Raw genomic sequence first — 13,994 nt, forward strand, 5'->3', positions numbered from 1 at the left:
GAGGAATCTGTAAGGGACTAGAAATTTTGTTGGCAAATGTCAGTTAAGTCAGCCACACTGTTTGGTATCAACTAATATTTTTTTCATTCTTGTAGCTTCACTAACAATCTTTTCAGCTTCTTTACGGAAAAAGATGGAAATTCTTCTGTACTTTGCACAGTGGGGTTGGTAGCAGTGTAGATTGCCTCTCAGATGTTCCTATTCTAGGATATATTCATATTATCTTACGTGTGACTATCAGTGCCTGGTTGTCTTATTTCTCTTGGCTGTTCTTCCCTTTTTGTTTTCCTCCAGGGCTCTAAAGGGTCTGATGGCTCCACCAGAGCATTCCTAGTGCTTGTTTCAGTATGTCTGCCATGATACCTGCTTTGAGCTACTCTCATGTAGCTGCTTACATATTTTTATGCAGTATGTGTGGGCTTACGTATGTAATTTTCAGAGCTTTTCCATTTATCCAAAAGACCTTGTTCCTAGGAACCATATGACAAGAGGAAAGGAAGTGGTAAGTTAGGGTTTACTATCATTGAGTACTGCTAGGTCTTATACGTGACTATTCTGGTATCATTAACTTTGGGAAAATTGACTTGATTCAACCCAGAACACCAGAATCATCAACTTAGTTATATACTGCTAGAATTTTAACTGTCGGCTGGATCCAAATATTTATTAACCTAACAGACAGGGTGTTCTTTTTCCGATAGGAAAGCCTACTGGGAAAAATAACACTCATAAGACTCTTCAGTAGTACCGAATAGAAAGAGAATGGGGTGAATTTTTTTCTGATTATAGTCATGATTCATGCTTGCCATTAGAGTGGGGCCATTTCAGATGGCACAGAAAAGAATACAGAAGCAAGCAAAACTCATTGATAATACCGCTATGCAGAGATAAAAACACTGCTTAGTAGATATCCTTTCAGACTTCATAGTTATATGTTTAATTTCTTTCCTTTTTTTTTTTTTTTTTTTTGAGATGGAGTCTTGCTCTGTTGCCCAGGCTGGAGTGCAGTGGCGCGATCTCGGCTCACTGCAACCTCCGCCTCCCAGGTTCACGTCATTCTCCTGCCTCAGCCTCCTGAGTAGCTGGGACTACAGGTGCCCACCACCAAGCCTGGATAATTTTTTTTTTTGTATTTTTAGTAGAGATGGGGTTTCACCATGTTAGGAAGGATGGTCTCGATCTCCTGACCTCATGATCCGCTTGCCTTGGCCTTCCAAAGTGCTGAGATTACAGGCGTGAGCCACCATGCCCGGCCATATGTTTAATTTCTTAAGTGAGAATATACTGTGAGTCTTTTTGTAACATTCTGTTTTCATTTATCATTATGGACATGTTTCTGTGATAATGTAGGTCTGTATCACTTTTTTTTAATGGCTACACAACATTTCTCTTGCATAAATATACCCTGTTTTTATTTAATCAGATTCACATGGTTTTTAAAAGTCATTTTCAACAACAACTTAATTATAGTTCTCTACTGTGGGAAAGTACTTATCAAATATATTGGAGTAAAGCCCTGTTCTCCGTTTTTGGGTCTTAACGATAGGTGATATATTCACATTACAATTTGTCCCTTATTGATTAAACTATCTTGTTAATTTCACTTAGCTTTTCTTCTTGGCCTTTATGATTCATCTTGCATGTTGTAATTATCTGCCTACACTTTTCCCATTTGTTATGCATGCACACGTATAACATTTTGAAGCACTTTAATCAGCTAAGCCTTCAATTTGGCATCATACAATGGAGAATATGAGTTTTTATCCGTAGGAATCCTGGGTTCAGATCCATGTTCTGCCACTTACTAATGATGTGATCTGGGTCCAGTCATGTAGGAGCTGAGTTTCACTCTTTCAAGCCTACCTTTCATTAGGTTTGTTTGTTTGTTTATTTAAGAGATGAGGGGTCTCTGTATTACCCAGTCTGGTCTCAAACTCCTGGCCTCCCACCTCAGCCTCCCAAAGTGCTGGAATTACAGGCATAAGCCACTTTGCTCAGTGGCTCATTAGGTTTTAATAATTGAAAGAGATAATGTTGTATAGGCTACTGCAGTGTTTGGCGTAAAGGAGGTGTGGAGATTGGAGAATGTAGATCAGCAATCAAAACATCTATCAGGCTTAAGTGTATCATTTTTCAAACTTTTAAAAAGTTTCATACAGTTGCCATAATGATAGAGTTTATAATTGCTTGAAAAATTGTAGGAATATGAATTTGTTATTTTCCTAAAGTTTTAATAATGTCTGATACTTAAGATATTTCTAGGAAGGTTCAAATCAGAAGACTGGTATGAATAAAAATATTTAAGCTTCCTTCTCCCCAAAAAAATCTAGATCTAAAAAGGAAGGAAATATTTTAAAATTATATTTAGCACAGATAATGCTCCAGTAGTAAAACTTCATTGCTTTGGATCCACTGACAGGGAATTAGAATGCAGTACTCATGTGTATATCTTTGTACTGACTGTGGGTCATGTTAATTCCTTAAGGGAAAAGAGAGATTAGAAGATTAATGCCCTTTATGGACGATAAAACTAAAGGCCAGAGTTTTGGAGTCATATCCAAAATCACACAGTTGCTAAGCGGGTACATGGTAGGATGTGGGTCTCTTGAATCCCAGTCCTGATATTTCCTTCTACCATATTCATTTAGGTAGAACTTATAGACTAATTGTAAATAATTCATATCTAGTCACTACACCTGTTTAGACAGTAACTCTGTTATAATATTAGGAAGTTTGATTAGACGTTAATTTATGTTGTACAGTACAAACCTCTCAAATCTAAAGTCATTGATTTCATGGCCAGGTTTTACTGAGTAGTTTTTAATGATGGTAAAAAATAGCGAGTACATCTGCATTTACTTTAACTTCTCACCAGTAGTGATTTTGAAGGTTAATTAATGTTTTTGAGCACTTTGAGAACCGCTTTTATAAAGGAGCATTTGTTCATATGAAAAATAGATTTGAGAGGCCAGGCACGGTAGCCCACGCCTGTAATCCCAGCACTTTAAGAGGCCAAGGCGGGCGGATCACGAGGTCAGGAGATCGAGACCATCCTGGCTAACACGGTGAAACCCCGTCTCTACTAAAAAATACAACAAATTAGCCGGACGTGGTGGCGGGCACCTGTAGTCCCAGCTACTCAGGAGGCTGAGGCGGGAGAATGCCATGAACCCGGGAGGCGGAGCTTGCAATGAGCCGAGATCGTGCCACTGCACTCCAGCCCAGGCGACAGTGCGAGACTCCGTCTCAAAAAAAAAAAAGAAAAGAAAAATAGATTTGAGGTACGCCTTACCTGCTGATTCTTTTGGGCTGTTAGCTTTTACGTACCCTATAATCGTAAAAACTTAGATAAGCTTTAAAATTCTTTCCTATATGGTTTATAAAGTAACATGTTTACAATATAACACAACAGTTTAGTTTATTAACCTAAAGTTAATAATAAGTTTGAAATTTTCTTCTTTATGTATTGACTGTTTAAATATTGAGTAAGGTGATTGTGATTGTGGTGGTAATAATAACAACAACAAATAGCCCTGACATTTATTAAGAATTTATTATATGCTATGTACTCTATTAAGTGCTTTACATTAATTGTCTTACTAATGAAAAATCTAGTGAATCACATCTCAGTGAGATCATTCCTATTTTTTTATTGACAAATCATAGCTGTATATATTTATGGGGTACAATATGTTTTGACATGTATACAATGTGGTGTGTTTAAATCAAGCTAATTAAAGTACCACCTTGTTACCTATTGTTTTTGTGGTGAGACATGAAATTTACTCTCAGTTATTTTGAAATATATAGTTCCCTGTTATTGACTGTTGTCACCCTGGGGTGCAGTAAATCTCAAAAGTTTTTTCTCCTTTCTATCTAGAAACTTTATGCCTTTTGTTCATTCCTATTTTAATATACGTTTTCTAGATGAAGAAACTGAAATATAGAGGACTTTAGTGACTTTCCTGAGGTCACATAGCTCGTAAGTTATTCAACCATTTTTTTAGTCTAGGTGACCCAACTATAGAACCTAAGTTTTTTGTTTGTGTGTATTAAACCACTGTTGTAGGGCACAAAGGGAGCCTCACAGGAAAGAGTGATCTTACCAAGGGCTGTCTTTACCATCACTCCCCTTGTTCTCTCACTGTACCCTCCTAATAAAAAAAAAGGCATTATTAAAACCACTGCTAGCAGAAAGATGCTTACAGTTAGGCCTGTACCTTTAGGTTTTCTAGATCGCATTCATTCTTCAAGACCCAGCTCAGTTTCCATTTACAGTATTTCACAGTCTTTTAACATTTCTTCCAGTTTTTCCCTTTTCTGAGTTCTCATAACAGTGCAATATTTATTTTATACCTTCATTGACTTGCTTTTATATGTCTTATCTTTCCTAGAATTGTAATGTTGGACAAGACCTTCAAGAATCAGAATGAGTTTTCTCATTCTGCTAGGTTGAGTTACTTGAACAGTTTCACCCCATTAACTGTTTGCTGATTGCCAGAAACCTATTAGCATTGCTCTTACCTCCTTATTCAGTTTGACATTATTCATAATGTCCTTTTGACAACCTATAGATAGGCCATTTCAAGTTCTTGTCAGTCCTCAGTTGTGCTAGTACAATAGTAGAAACTAGCGGAATAGCACTAAGCTCCTTTAGATGTTTTAGGCAGGGATTGTAACAAACAAGTTTGAGAATATTTCAATAAATAGTTGAAATCAGAGTTTGAAAACAAAGCTCAAAATCATATATAGAATGTTAAATTAATAGCATTCAAGCCAGACCATTTAGGCAACTGAAATAAGTGTTTGAATCCCTGCTATGTACTGTACACAGTGATGGGCATTTAAAATATCCTAAACAGTACTCACGATACACTAGCAGCAGTTAAGGAATTTGTACTAATATCCAACATTGTGCAGTTCACATACATAGTTTTCCCTACAGAAGTACCCTTAAGAGCAAAGGAAAGTTACATACACCTTGGGGGACCTGGGGGTCAAAACCAAAGCAGCCCTAAAACTGTGATTTTTCTTTGATGTCACCTCTTCTTACAAAGAGTATATGCGTATTTATTTACGATATTTTTTTTCTCCCAATTGTTCACAGTTCAGAGAGAGATTAATTACATCAGCCTATGAATTCAAGAGCACTTTGGCACACTTCAGGGTTCTCCTTGCATTGAGCATAACCCGATTTTGAGACATCAGGCTATGCTTACTGATCCCCTCATTGGCCCTGTGGCCATGTCTGAGAGTAGACATGCTAAGTTGGGCTTTGTCTGACTCCTTACTATTAATAAACGTTATGTAACAGTGTAACACATTTACTTTTCTTTTTTCTTTGACCCCTAAATTTTTACGGCATTATGTTTATCAACTCTTAGAAGGAAGTAGCTTTTCAGGTAATCTAAAGGCTGTTTGTTTTGTCTTTTTCTTTGTAGGCAATTCTTTTAATGATACCCAGGTTAAGTTACAATTTTGTTTCTAAAAGAGAGATCTTAAGAGCAGAGTTATTACTAGCACAAAAAAAATCAAAAAGAAAAAAAGCAGAGTTGTAAAGCTCATTCATATGTGTAGTTTTTGTATCTCAGCCTTTTAAAATTTATTTTCTGCATATAAATATATTTTGGTGTCACTGAAGTATCTCATTTTAGTGTGTTAATATTTTTTCTGTTATTGGAATGTATTTATTGAATTATGTGAATATACAGCATGCATTGTATGAGATGAGAAACCCCAAGATGATTTTTTTGGAGACGGAGTCCCACTCTGTCGCCCAGTCTGGAGTGCAGTAGTGCAGTCTCGGCTCACTGCAACCTCTGCCTCCCAGGTTCAAGCGATTCTCCTGCCTCAGCCTCCCGAGTAGCTGGGATTACAGGCATGCGCCACCATGCTTCACTAATTTTTGTATTTTTAGTAGAGACGGGGTTTTGCCCTGTTGGCCAGGCTGGTCTGGAATGCCTGACCTCAGGTGATCCACCTGCCTCAGCCTCCCACAGTGCTGGGATTACAGGCATGAACCACCGCACCAAGCCCCCAAGATTATTTTAAGTAACTGCTTGTTTTGGATTAGAAGTCTTCTAGGCTTTGGAGACATTTAATCATTGTGTATGGCTAGAATGATTTGGTTATGCAGAAATAAATTTGAATAAAAAACATTTCATGGTCAAAAATAAAGGTGTTATACTAATATACAACTAAGAGTGGGTTTAAAATGTGGGTTATAAAGTTAGTGTTTCTTTAACTTAGTGTTTCTTTAACTTTTTAGGTTTGGTTTTACTTTATATAGTAGCCTTTTTGTTTTCATAGATGGAGCAAATCCAAATTGATAAAATAATGTTCTAATTTCAGACTTCTTTTTCAATTTTTAGTTGTTGACCTCCTCTACTGGAGAGACATTAAGAAGACTGGAGTGGTGTTTGGTGCCAGCCTGTTCCTGCTGCTTTCATTGACAGTATTCAGCATTGTGAGTGTAACAGCCTACATTGCCTTGGCCCTGCTCTCTGTGACCATCAGCTTTAGGATATACAAGGGTGTGATCCAGGCTATCCAGAAGTCAGATGAAGGCCACCCATTCAGGTGAGATATCCGGAAAACAAGGCATGCATTGGCAATAGTGTAAACAGGATTAGTATTAAGACTTCATCTACTGTCTGTAGAGTTACAAGTATGCATTTTTTTCTTAAAGATAATTGCAGTTATTTGTTTGAGCTATACCAAAAACATCTGCTTTTGAGATTTTCTAAAAGTCATTTTAAAGGCTCATGATGGAGGAGACTGTTTACGTATCATTAAACTAACTCTGCTACTTGTTAGGAATATTTATTAGATTAGGCATTGGTTATCTTACTTTAATGAGTGTTGTATCTTTTTTACAGGGGTAGGTTTGGTGAGGGTTATATATTCTTTATTGCTTACTTTTTATGCTGTCTGATAACATGCTTTCTGATATTTCATATCTTTCTAGTATGCTACTATTTTCTGTTATGCTTTTCTTTATGTATTTTCTTTATCTAGTTTCTTCTCGTTTCTTAAGACATGACTTTTTAATTATTTTTGGAGAGCTTTATTTCAGCATCTCCTTGTCTCTCAACTATCATCTTCCACCCTTATTTTCACAAGTATACTATAGCATTATATAGTTGCTATCAAGACACAACCTCAGCTTGAGTCTTCTGCCCTCACCTCATACTCTGCATGTTTTTCCCCCTCTTTTTTAATTGACATATAATTCATATACCATAAAACTCATTGGTTTTTAGTATATTCACAGAATTCTACAACCATCACTATTTTCATCACACAAAAAGAAACTTCCTACTTATTAACAGTTCAACTCCCCAACCAGCGCCCGACAACCACTAATTCACCACGTTTTTAAATGAACTTTTTCCCTCAGACTTGTTAATTTCTATCCGTAACACCACTACCATGCTAGTTTTCAGGCTCCTGTTTTGATGTTATCTTTGTTGTCATCTCATGTAAAGAAAATCACTAAATATTGTTAGGAAAATCACAAAATTTTGTTCTTTTCCACTGCTTCCTCAGTCTACCAGGGGCCTGTAAAGCAAAGCCATGGCCAAATTCAGTCTGCTGCCTGCTTTTGTAAATAGTTTGTTGGAACACAGCCATGCTCATTCATTTAGCTGGTTTCATACTGTAATAGCAGAATTCAGTAGTTGTAAGAGAGACCATATGAACATGAAAGCCTAAAATGCTTAACTGTCTGGCCCTTTACAGAAAGTTTGCTGACCCCTAATTGGACTCCATTTGTTACTAGATTGACTTGTAGTTACCTCAGATTACTTCAATTCTTACAGATGATGTCAGATTAATTTTTCTAGAAGTACCACTTTTTTTCTAAAGGGGAAAAAAAAAAAAGAAAATGCAGCGGCCCTCTCTAGACTGTAGGATGAAGTCCAGATGTCTTTGTCTTGTCTCTCATTTACCCCTTCTAGAGTTTTGTACCCATGTTCATGCTGCCGTCCTTAGCTGCCTCAGTCATACTTTTTATTTGGTTCTTCTTTTCTTTGGTTCAAGACCCAGCTCTTTGGAGAATTTCCGAACCCTGACCCCAAATGATCTGAAAATTCAGTTGCTACTGCATTAACTATGCCTTTGAAATGTTAATTGTTTTGCATAAGGAGATAATTTTTCTTCAAATAGATTGCGATCACTTAAAAACTATTTCTAACTTGTTAGCTTGAAAGCAGGGGAAACAAAAAAACTATTTGTGTCAAGGTAAATATCTGTTTGGGCATATGACTATGTACCTACCTACAACATGATCCAGTTGATATTAATGGGTAAACTTAAATGGATTTACAGACTTTGAAAGAAGAGACCTACTGAATTATTTTGCTTATTGTAAAGACTGGTGATTTTTCTCTGGCTGTCTCTTTTTGATGAAGTAATGATGTTATACAAGTTTAGGGGAGAGACCAACATTTATTGAATAGCTCCTATGTGTCTAACTTTTTATGTACATATTTTAATAAGTTTAATTTAAATTTGTGATAGGTGGTATCACTCCATTTTACGGGGTGACGGGGAAAAGCTTGGAATTCAGTAACTTGAAATTGTAGTTTCAAAATGGCAGAGCCAGCGAGACGTGTTGGCTCATGCCTGTAATACTAGTGCTTTGGGATCCTGAGGCAGGAGGATTGCTTGAAGCCAGGAGTTGGAGACCAGCCTGGGCAATATAGTGAGACACCCATCTCTACAAAAAATTAAAAATTAGCCAGGTGTGGTGATGCATGCCAGCAGTCCCAGCTATTTAGGCAACTGAGCTAAGAAAATTGCTAGAACCCAAGAGTTCAAGGCTGCAGTGAGCTGTGATCATGCCACTATACTCCAGCCTAGGCAATAGAACGAGACTCTTTCTCAAAAAACAAAAAACACACACACACACAAAAAGCCGAGTCATATTATTATCAAGCCACAAATCATAAAGAAGTATGATTTTTAATTAGTTATGCTGAAATATGTAAAAATATTGTCAAGCCAAAATTCCTAAATTTTCTACAGTTCCAATTTTACACATCATTTGATTTTTGCGGTTTTTGGAAAATATTAGTGATTTATTTCCTTCTTAGAAACAACTTTATTCATTTTTTAAACTTTCTTCAAAGAGATGGGTCTCACTGTGTTGCCCAGGCTAGTCTCGCACTCCTGGGCTCAAGCAATCCTCCTGCCTCAGTGTCCCAAGTAGCTGGGACTACAGGCATGCACCACTATGCCTGGCTAGAAACACTTTAAAGTCTTTTTATAGTCATTATAAAGTAAATTCACCCAACATACCAGTTTAAGCTTGTTGGACAGTTTTTCCCGGTTCCCCTTAATCATACTAGTAAAGGTGATATTATGTGGTTTGTATCTAATACCTGTGGTTACTGAAAGAGTGATGAACAGTGGTGGCATTGTATTAATATTACATAAATGTCAGTTGAATTAGTGTAAATATCTACAGGATGTCACTGATGGGGAGTACTGTCTTTGTGCCTTCTGTTTAGGCATCTTGTCTTTAGCAAGAACAAGTAACAGTGGTACAAAGAAGCAGAATACCAACCAGGGTTGTATCAGCCACTTTCCTATATTTCTCAAATTTGGGTAAACAAATAATTGCTGGTTTAAATATCAGTGTGAATATTTGAGTATTTTTAACTTGATATTAATAATTCAGTTTTTTGTTAATAATTGTCTAACAGTGTGTTAGACCATGTATTAGTAAAGATACATTCCTGGTCCATAACAGTTTATACTCTAGTAGGAAAAATACACAAGTATACATGTGTCTATATTTCAGAGCCGAATCTAGTAAATACTGTAAGACTAACACAAAAGAAAGCATTGTTAGAATTATACAGCAGTGAGAGATAACATCAGGGTTTTAGGAAAGAGATTGTCAGATGAGGCTCTATGTGTGGGTGAGATTTGAGATGGGGCCAACTGGCTAAATAAGGTATCACCAGAGGTAAGAGAGCATTTTGAATTGGGAAAACCATATGATTAATAAGGGCTACATTAAGGTTAAAAAATATTTAGTGAATGACTCATTTCTGGCTGCAACATAAAGAGTAGTTGGAAGTAAGTTTGAAAAGATTTATGAGGATGTCCCTGGTTGAAAAGTTGGAGTCATAGGATCACAGAATGTTTGAGCCTGAAGGAACTGAGGAAAGTCTGTTTCTCAAATTTACAGAGTTGGAGCACTTACCCAGAGAAGTTAAATGCCTTTTGCAATGTTGTATAGCTAGGTAGTGGCAGGTCTTCTAACTTCTGCTTGAGTTCAGCCTAGACAGCACTATCTAGGATAGCTCACATAAGGTTATTCTGGCATTGGCTGACAGAATGGATTTGGATGCAGGCAGATGAGAGATTGGTTTGGAGAGTGATAGAATATTCCAGCTTGTAAATAGTAAGCACCTAAAATAGAGTGATGGCACTGTGAATAAAAACCAGGAGACATATTTGGGGCACGTTGCAGAGGTAAAACTATGGGACAAGCAGTTGTCTAAGATGTTATTTCCACTGTAAGAAACTGGCATCCTCAGACATGGGGAGGTTATGAGGACTACTTCCAACAGATACGAGGGAACACTCAGCACTTCTGAGTTGGTTGTGCCCTGCCAAGATAAAATGGCTTCTTAGAAACAATAATGAAACTGTTTCTTACATTCCTGTGGACTTGACTTTTTCCCCAGCATAGTATTTTTATTTATTTACTTATTACCAATACAATACTTTTAAATTTAACAATTTTAGCCATCTCAGTATGGATTAAAGCATCTAGATGATGTAACTCTTATGTTTTGCTGGGATTGCCACTGTGCTTTTGGCAGCCACTTTACAATCTGGTGCTTGACATATTGAGCAATTTCCCCTAAAGGTTAGTCTGAGAGAGTTTAGGATTTGGAAATGAAAAAGATCTTTGTTAGGAAAACGTGATGAGACAACATAGTGTCAACTTTAAGAAAAAAAAAACAAACCATAGTCGTAACTACCATTTATTGAGTGCATCCTTGTGCCCAGTTGCATTAGGCACTTTTCTCATTGAATTCTCGTGATAATCTCCAGTTTATAAATGAGGAAACTAAGTTTAGAGGGAAGAATAAATAACTTTGCAAAATTACCTAGCCAGGTAAGTGGCAGAGCATCAGATTCAAGCCCAGATCAGTCTGGCTTCAAAGTGTATGCTTTTTCTGTGCTAGTCAGCAGACAGTGCATATCAAGGAAATAACCCTTACTGCTGAGTTTTTATATTGCCCCTAATTTGGAAACAGTTGGCTTTTATATAATATTTTCTTAATTTCTTACAGATATATAATTTCTGATTGACATTTAGGGGAAAATCACTCCAATTAGTGACAATTATGATGTGTTTTGTTTTCTAGGGCATATCTGGAATCTGAAGTTGCTATATCTGAGGAGTTGGTTCAGAAGTACAGTAATTCTGCTCTTGGTCATGTGAACTGCATGATAAAGGAACTCAGGCGCCTCTTCTTGGTTGATGATTTAGTTGATTCTCTGAAGGTAAGTTTATTTTGCTTTTCATTTTTGATATACCCAGAAGTTAGTATCAAAAGAGTTGAGTGTAAAATTCTGTTTTTCTATATTCAAGTAAATGATAAATATTAAATCACATGGCTGTAAACTTGTGTTTTAAAATTCAGAATCCAATCAAATAAGGATGAAGAAGAGCTATTCCCTTTTTTTTTGTCATACTTAATAGAGAGAGTCCTGTATTTCTTTTTAAAGGAGAATAAGTTATAAATCATACTTGTAGGCTGGGTGTAGTGGCTCACGTCTGTAATCCTAGCACTTTGGGAGGCCAAGGTGGGTGGATTACCTGAGGTCAGGAGTTCGAGACCAGCCTGACCAACATGGAGACACCCCGTCTCTACTAAAAACACAAAATTAGCCGGGCGTGGTGGCGCATGCCTGTAATCCCAGCTACTCGGGAAGCTGAGGCAGGAGAATTGCTTGAACCCGGGAGGCAGAGGTTTTGGTGAGCTGAACCTGGCAAAAGGTGAAATCTGTCTAAAAAAAATTATATATATTATATATATAATATATATATATATATACATATATATATAATATATATAAAATCATACTTTTGGAAATCATAAAGATTAAAAGGAAGAGGAAATTAATCAGAATTTTGACTACATGCATAAAGATCGTCTATAAATGCATTTAATATCAGATGTGATTTATTCATTCTGACTTTGCTTTACAGTCTAGCACTTAGTTTCTTAGCTTGTATGTGATTCATACATACATGAAAGCTATTTCATATCTTGGACTCTTATTCTAGATAAGATTTAATATTCTGAAACACTTCAACTAATCTTCAATTGGTAATCGTTGGAAGTTTTTCTTTAGTTTTTGGATCTTGCTACATAAGCAGCTGTTAAGAGTCTCACCTTGCAAATAAACTCTCCCAAAGTTCTGACTGACGAAACAGGCACTAAACCACAGTTGTGTAATTTAAGCCTGAAGCACTGGACCTGTAGTGCTTTTCTTTTTCATAGAACTTGTCATTTGTGTTGTATATGCTCTTGCCTGTGACTCTGCAGAAAACAGGCAGACTTGTTTCCAATCTAAGCCTGGGCAGAAATGTAGTGGTGGTAATTCTCATAATTTTTCATTTCCAAGAGAAATGTTCTAGTTTATATTTATCACACATGCCAAGGATATAATAGCAATAAGGTGACTGGGCCTTTAGACTCAGAAAAACAATTTCTGAACTGGTCAGAATAGGTTTAAGTGCTTAAAGTGCTTTAAAAAAAAAAAAAAAATTTAGCCTTTATAATGTGGTAGTTGATACATTATTTTCAGCTGTTTGCATCTCTGGGATTACAGGTATGAGCCACGGTGCCCAGCCGCATCTCTTATTTTTATTTATGACTTGGAACTTAAGTTACTTCCTAATAACATCAAGGGTAAATAATGTTGTTTCCTTTTATTACTTACCTCTTTCGTATAGAGTGGTTGCATTTAGTGACTAAATCTGTAGTAATGTTTTAAAATGATCTGATGTTAGTCTGTAAATAAAAAGATTATGGTTATGTTGTTTGGCATGTTTGATTAATTAGTTTCAAAAGAGATCAAGTAAAAATATTTTGGAGTAAATGAAATAGAACCTTGTACATATAGTCTAGAGGAAACCAGTTCCTATTCATGTATTATTACCTTTTATACGTAGCTGATTTATAGGGTAGAACATGTGTGAAAAGTGATTGAGAAGGAGGTACTGATGCCGTTTAAGATGGATGGTTTGTGGGTAGGAATTGACTGAGAAGAAACACTGTCTATAAGTAGTAATTCAGAGCTTCCAACAGCAAAGGACCATCTCTGAATTTAGCAGTCAAAGATTGGTGGGGGAGAGAGGTGACTTCAAAGAAAAGCCTGGTGAGCTTAGGAGAGGAGAGATGCTTGTTGTTTTTATAGATTCAATAAACACGGCAACAGAGATACACCAAAATTCATCCTCCATGTTTGCACAGTATAGCAGTGAAGGCAGCTATATGTCTACAATTTAACATTCTTCTTGAGAGAAATGTCATTCTTGAATAAATCTATTTTTTTAAAAAATTGATCTGGGAATGATTCATTATGCCCTAGTTTCTGAGTTTGAATATAAAGTTTCCACTTGTCTTTAATCAAAGGAAAACTTATTTATTCTTTCAGAGAAAATTTTCATCCATACACAGTCCAATGTGTAGATACGGGGCAAGAGGAGAGAGAAAATGTTAGAAAGGGGCTGATGAGATCTTAAGAAACGTTTTAAATCTCTGTTTTGCACATGTACTTGAGGATCGAATATGAAGACTTTTTAAAATAAGTTTTGAGAAATAATTTCTTTGTTAAATCTTATCTTTTAATTTCTTTTGAAAACTACTTTTTTTATAAAAGCAATTATGTTATTCATGAGGAAGCTAGCATAAATGAGAGAAATTGAACTTGATAAGTTCTTGCATTGAGTGACTGCT

The 13,994-nt window shown here is 36.3% G+C and overlaps 1 protein-coding gene across 7 annotated transcripts in view; it reads left to right on the forward strand.

Moving 5' to 3' along the window:
• Nucleotides 1-13,994, forward strand: part of RTN4 (reticulon 4) — a 79,332-nt gene that overhangs the window by 57,177 nt on the left and 8,161 nt on the right. For all 7 annotated transcript variants that reach the window (XM_032176634.2, XM_032176635.2, XM_058428896.1 and 4 more), the window contains 2 exons: nucleotides 6,372-6,579; nucleotides 11,391-11,529. In XM_032176634.2, coding sequence (XP_032032525.1) covers nucleotides 6,372-6,579; nucleotides 11,391-11,529 — 347 coding nt within the window. The remainder of the gene's footprint in view (nucleotides 1-6,371; nucleotides 6,580-11,390; nucleotides 11,530-13,994) is intronic.

Source organism: Hylobates moloch, unplaced genomic scaffold, assembly GCF_009828535.3.
Source record: "Hylobates moloch isolate HMO894 unplaced genomic scaffold, HMol_V3 SCAFFOLD_15, whole genome shotgun sequence".
Taxonomy (NCBI): Eukaryota; Metazoa; Chordata; class Mammalia; order Primates; family Hylobatidae; genus Hylobates; species Hylobates moloch.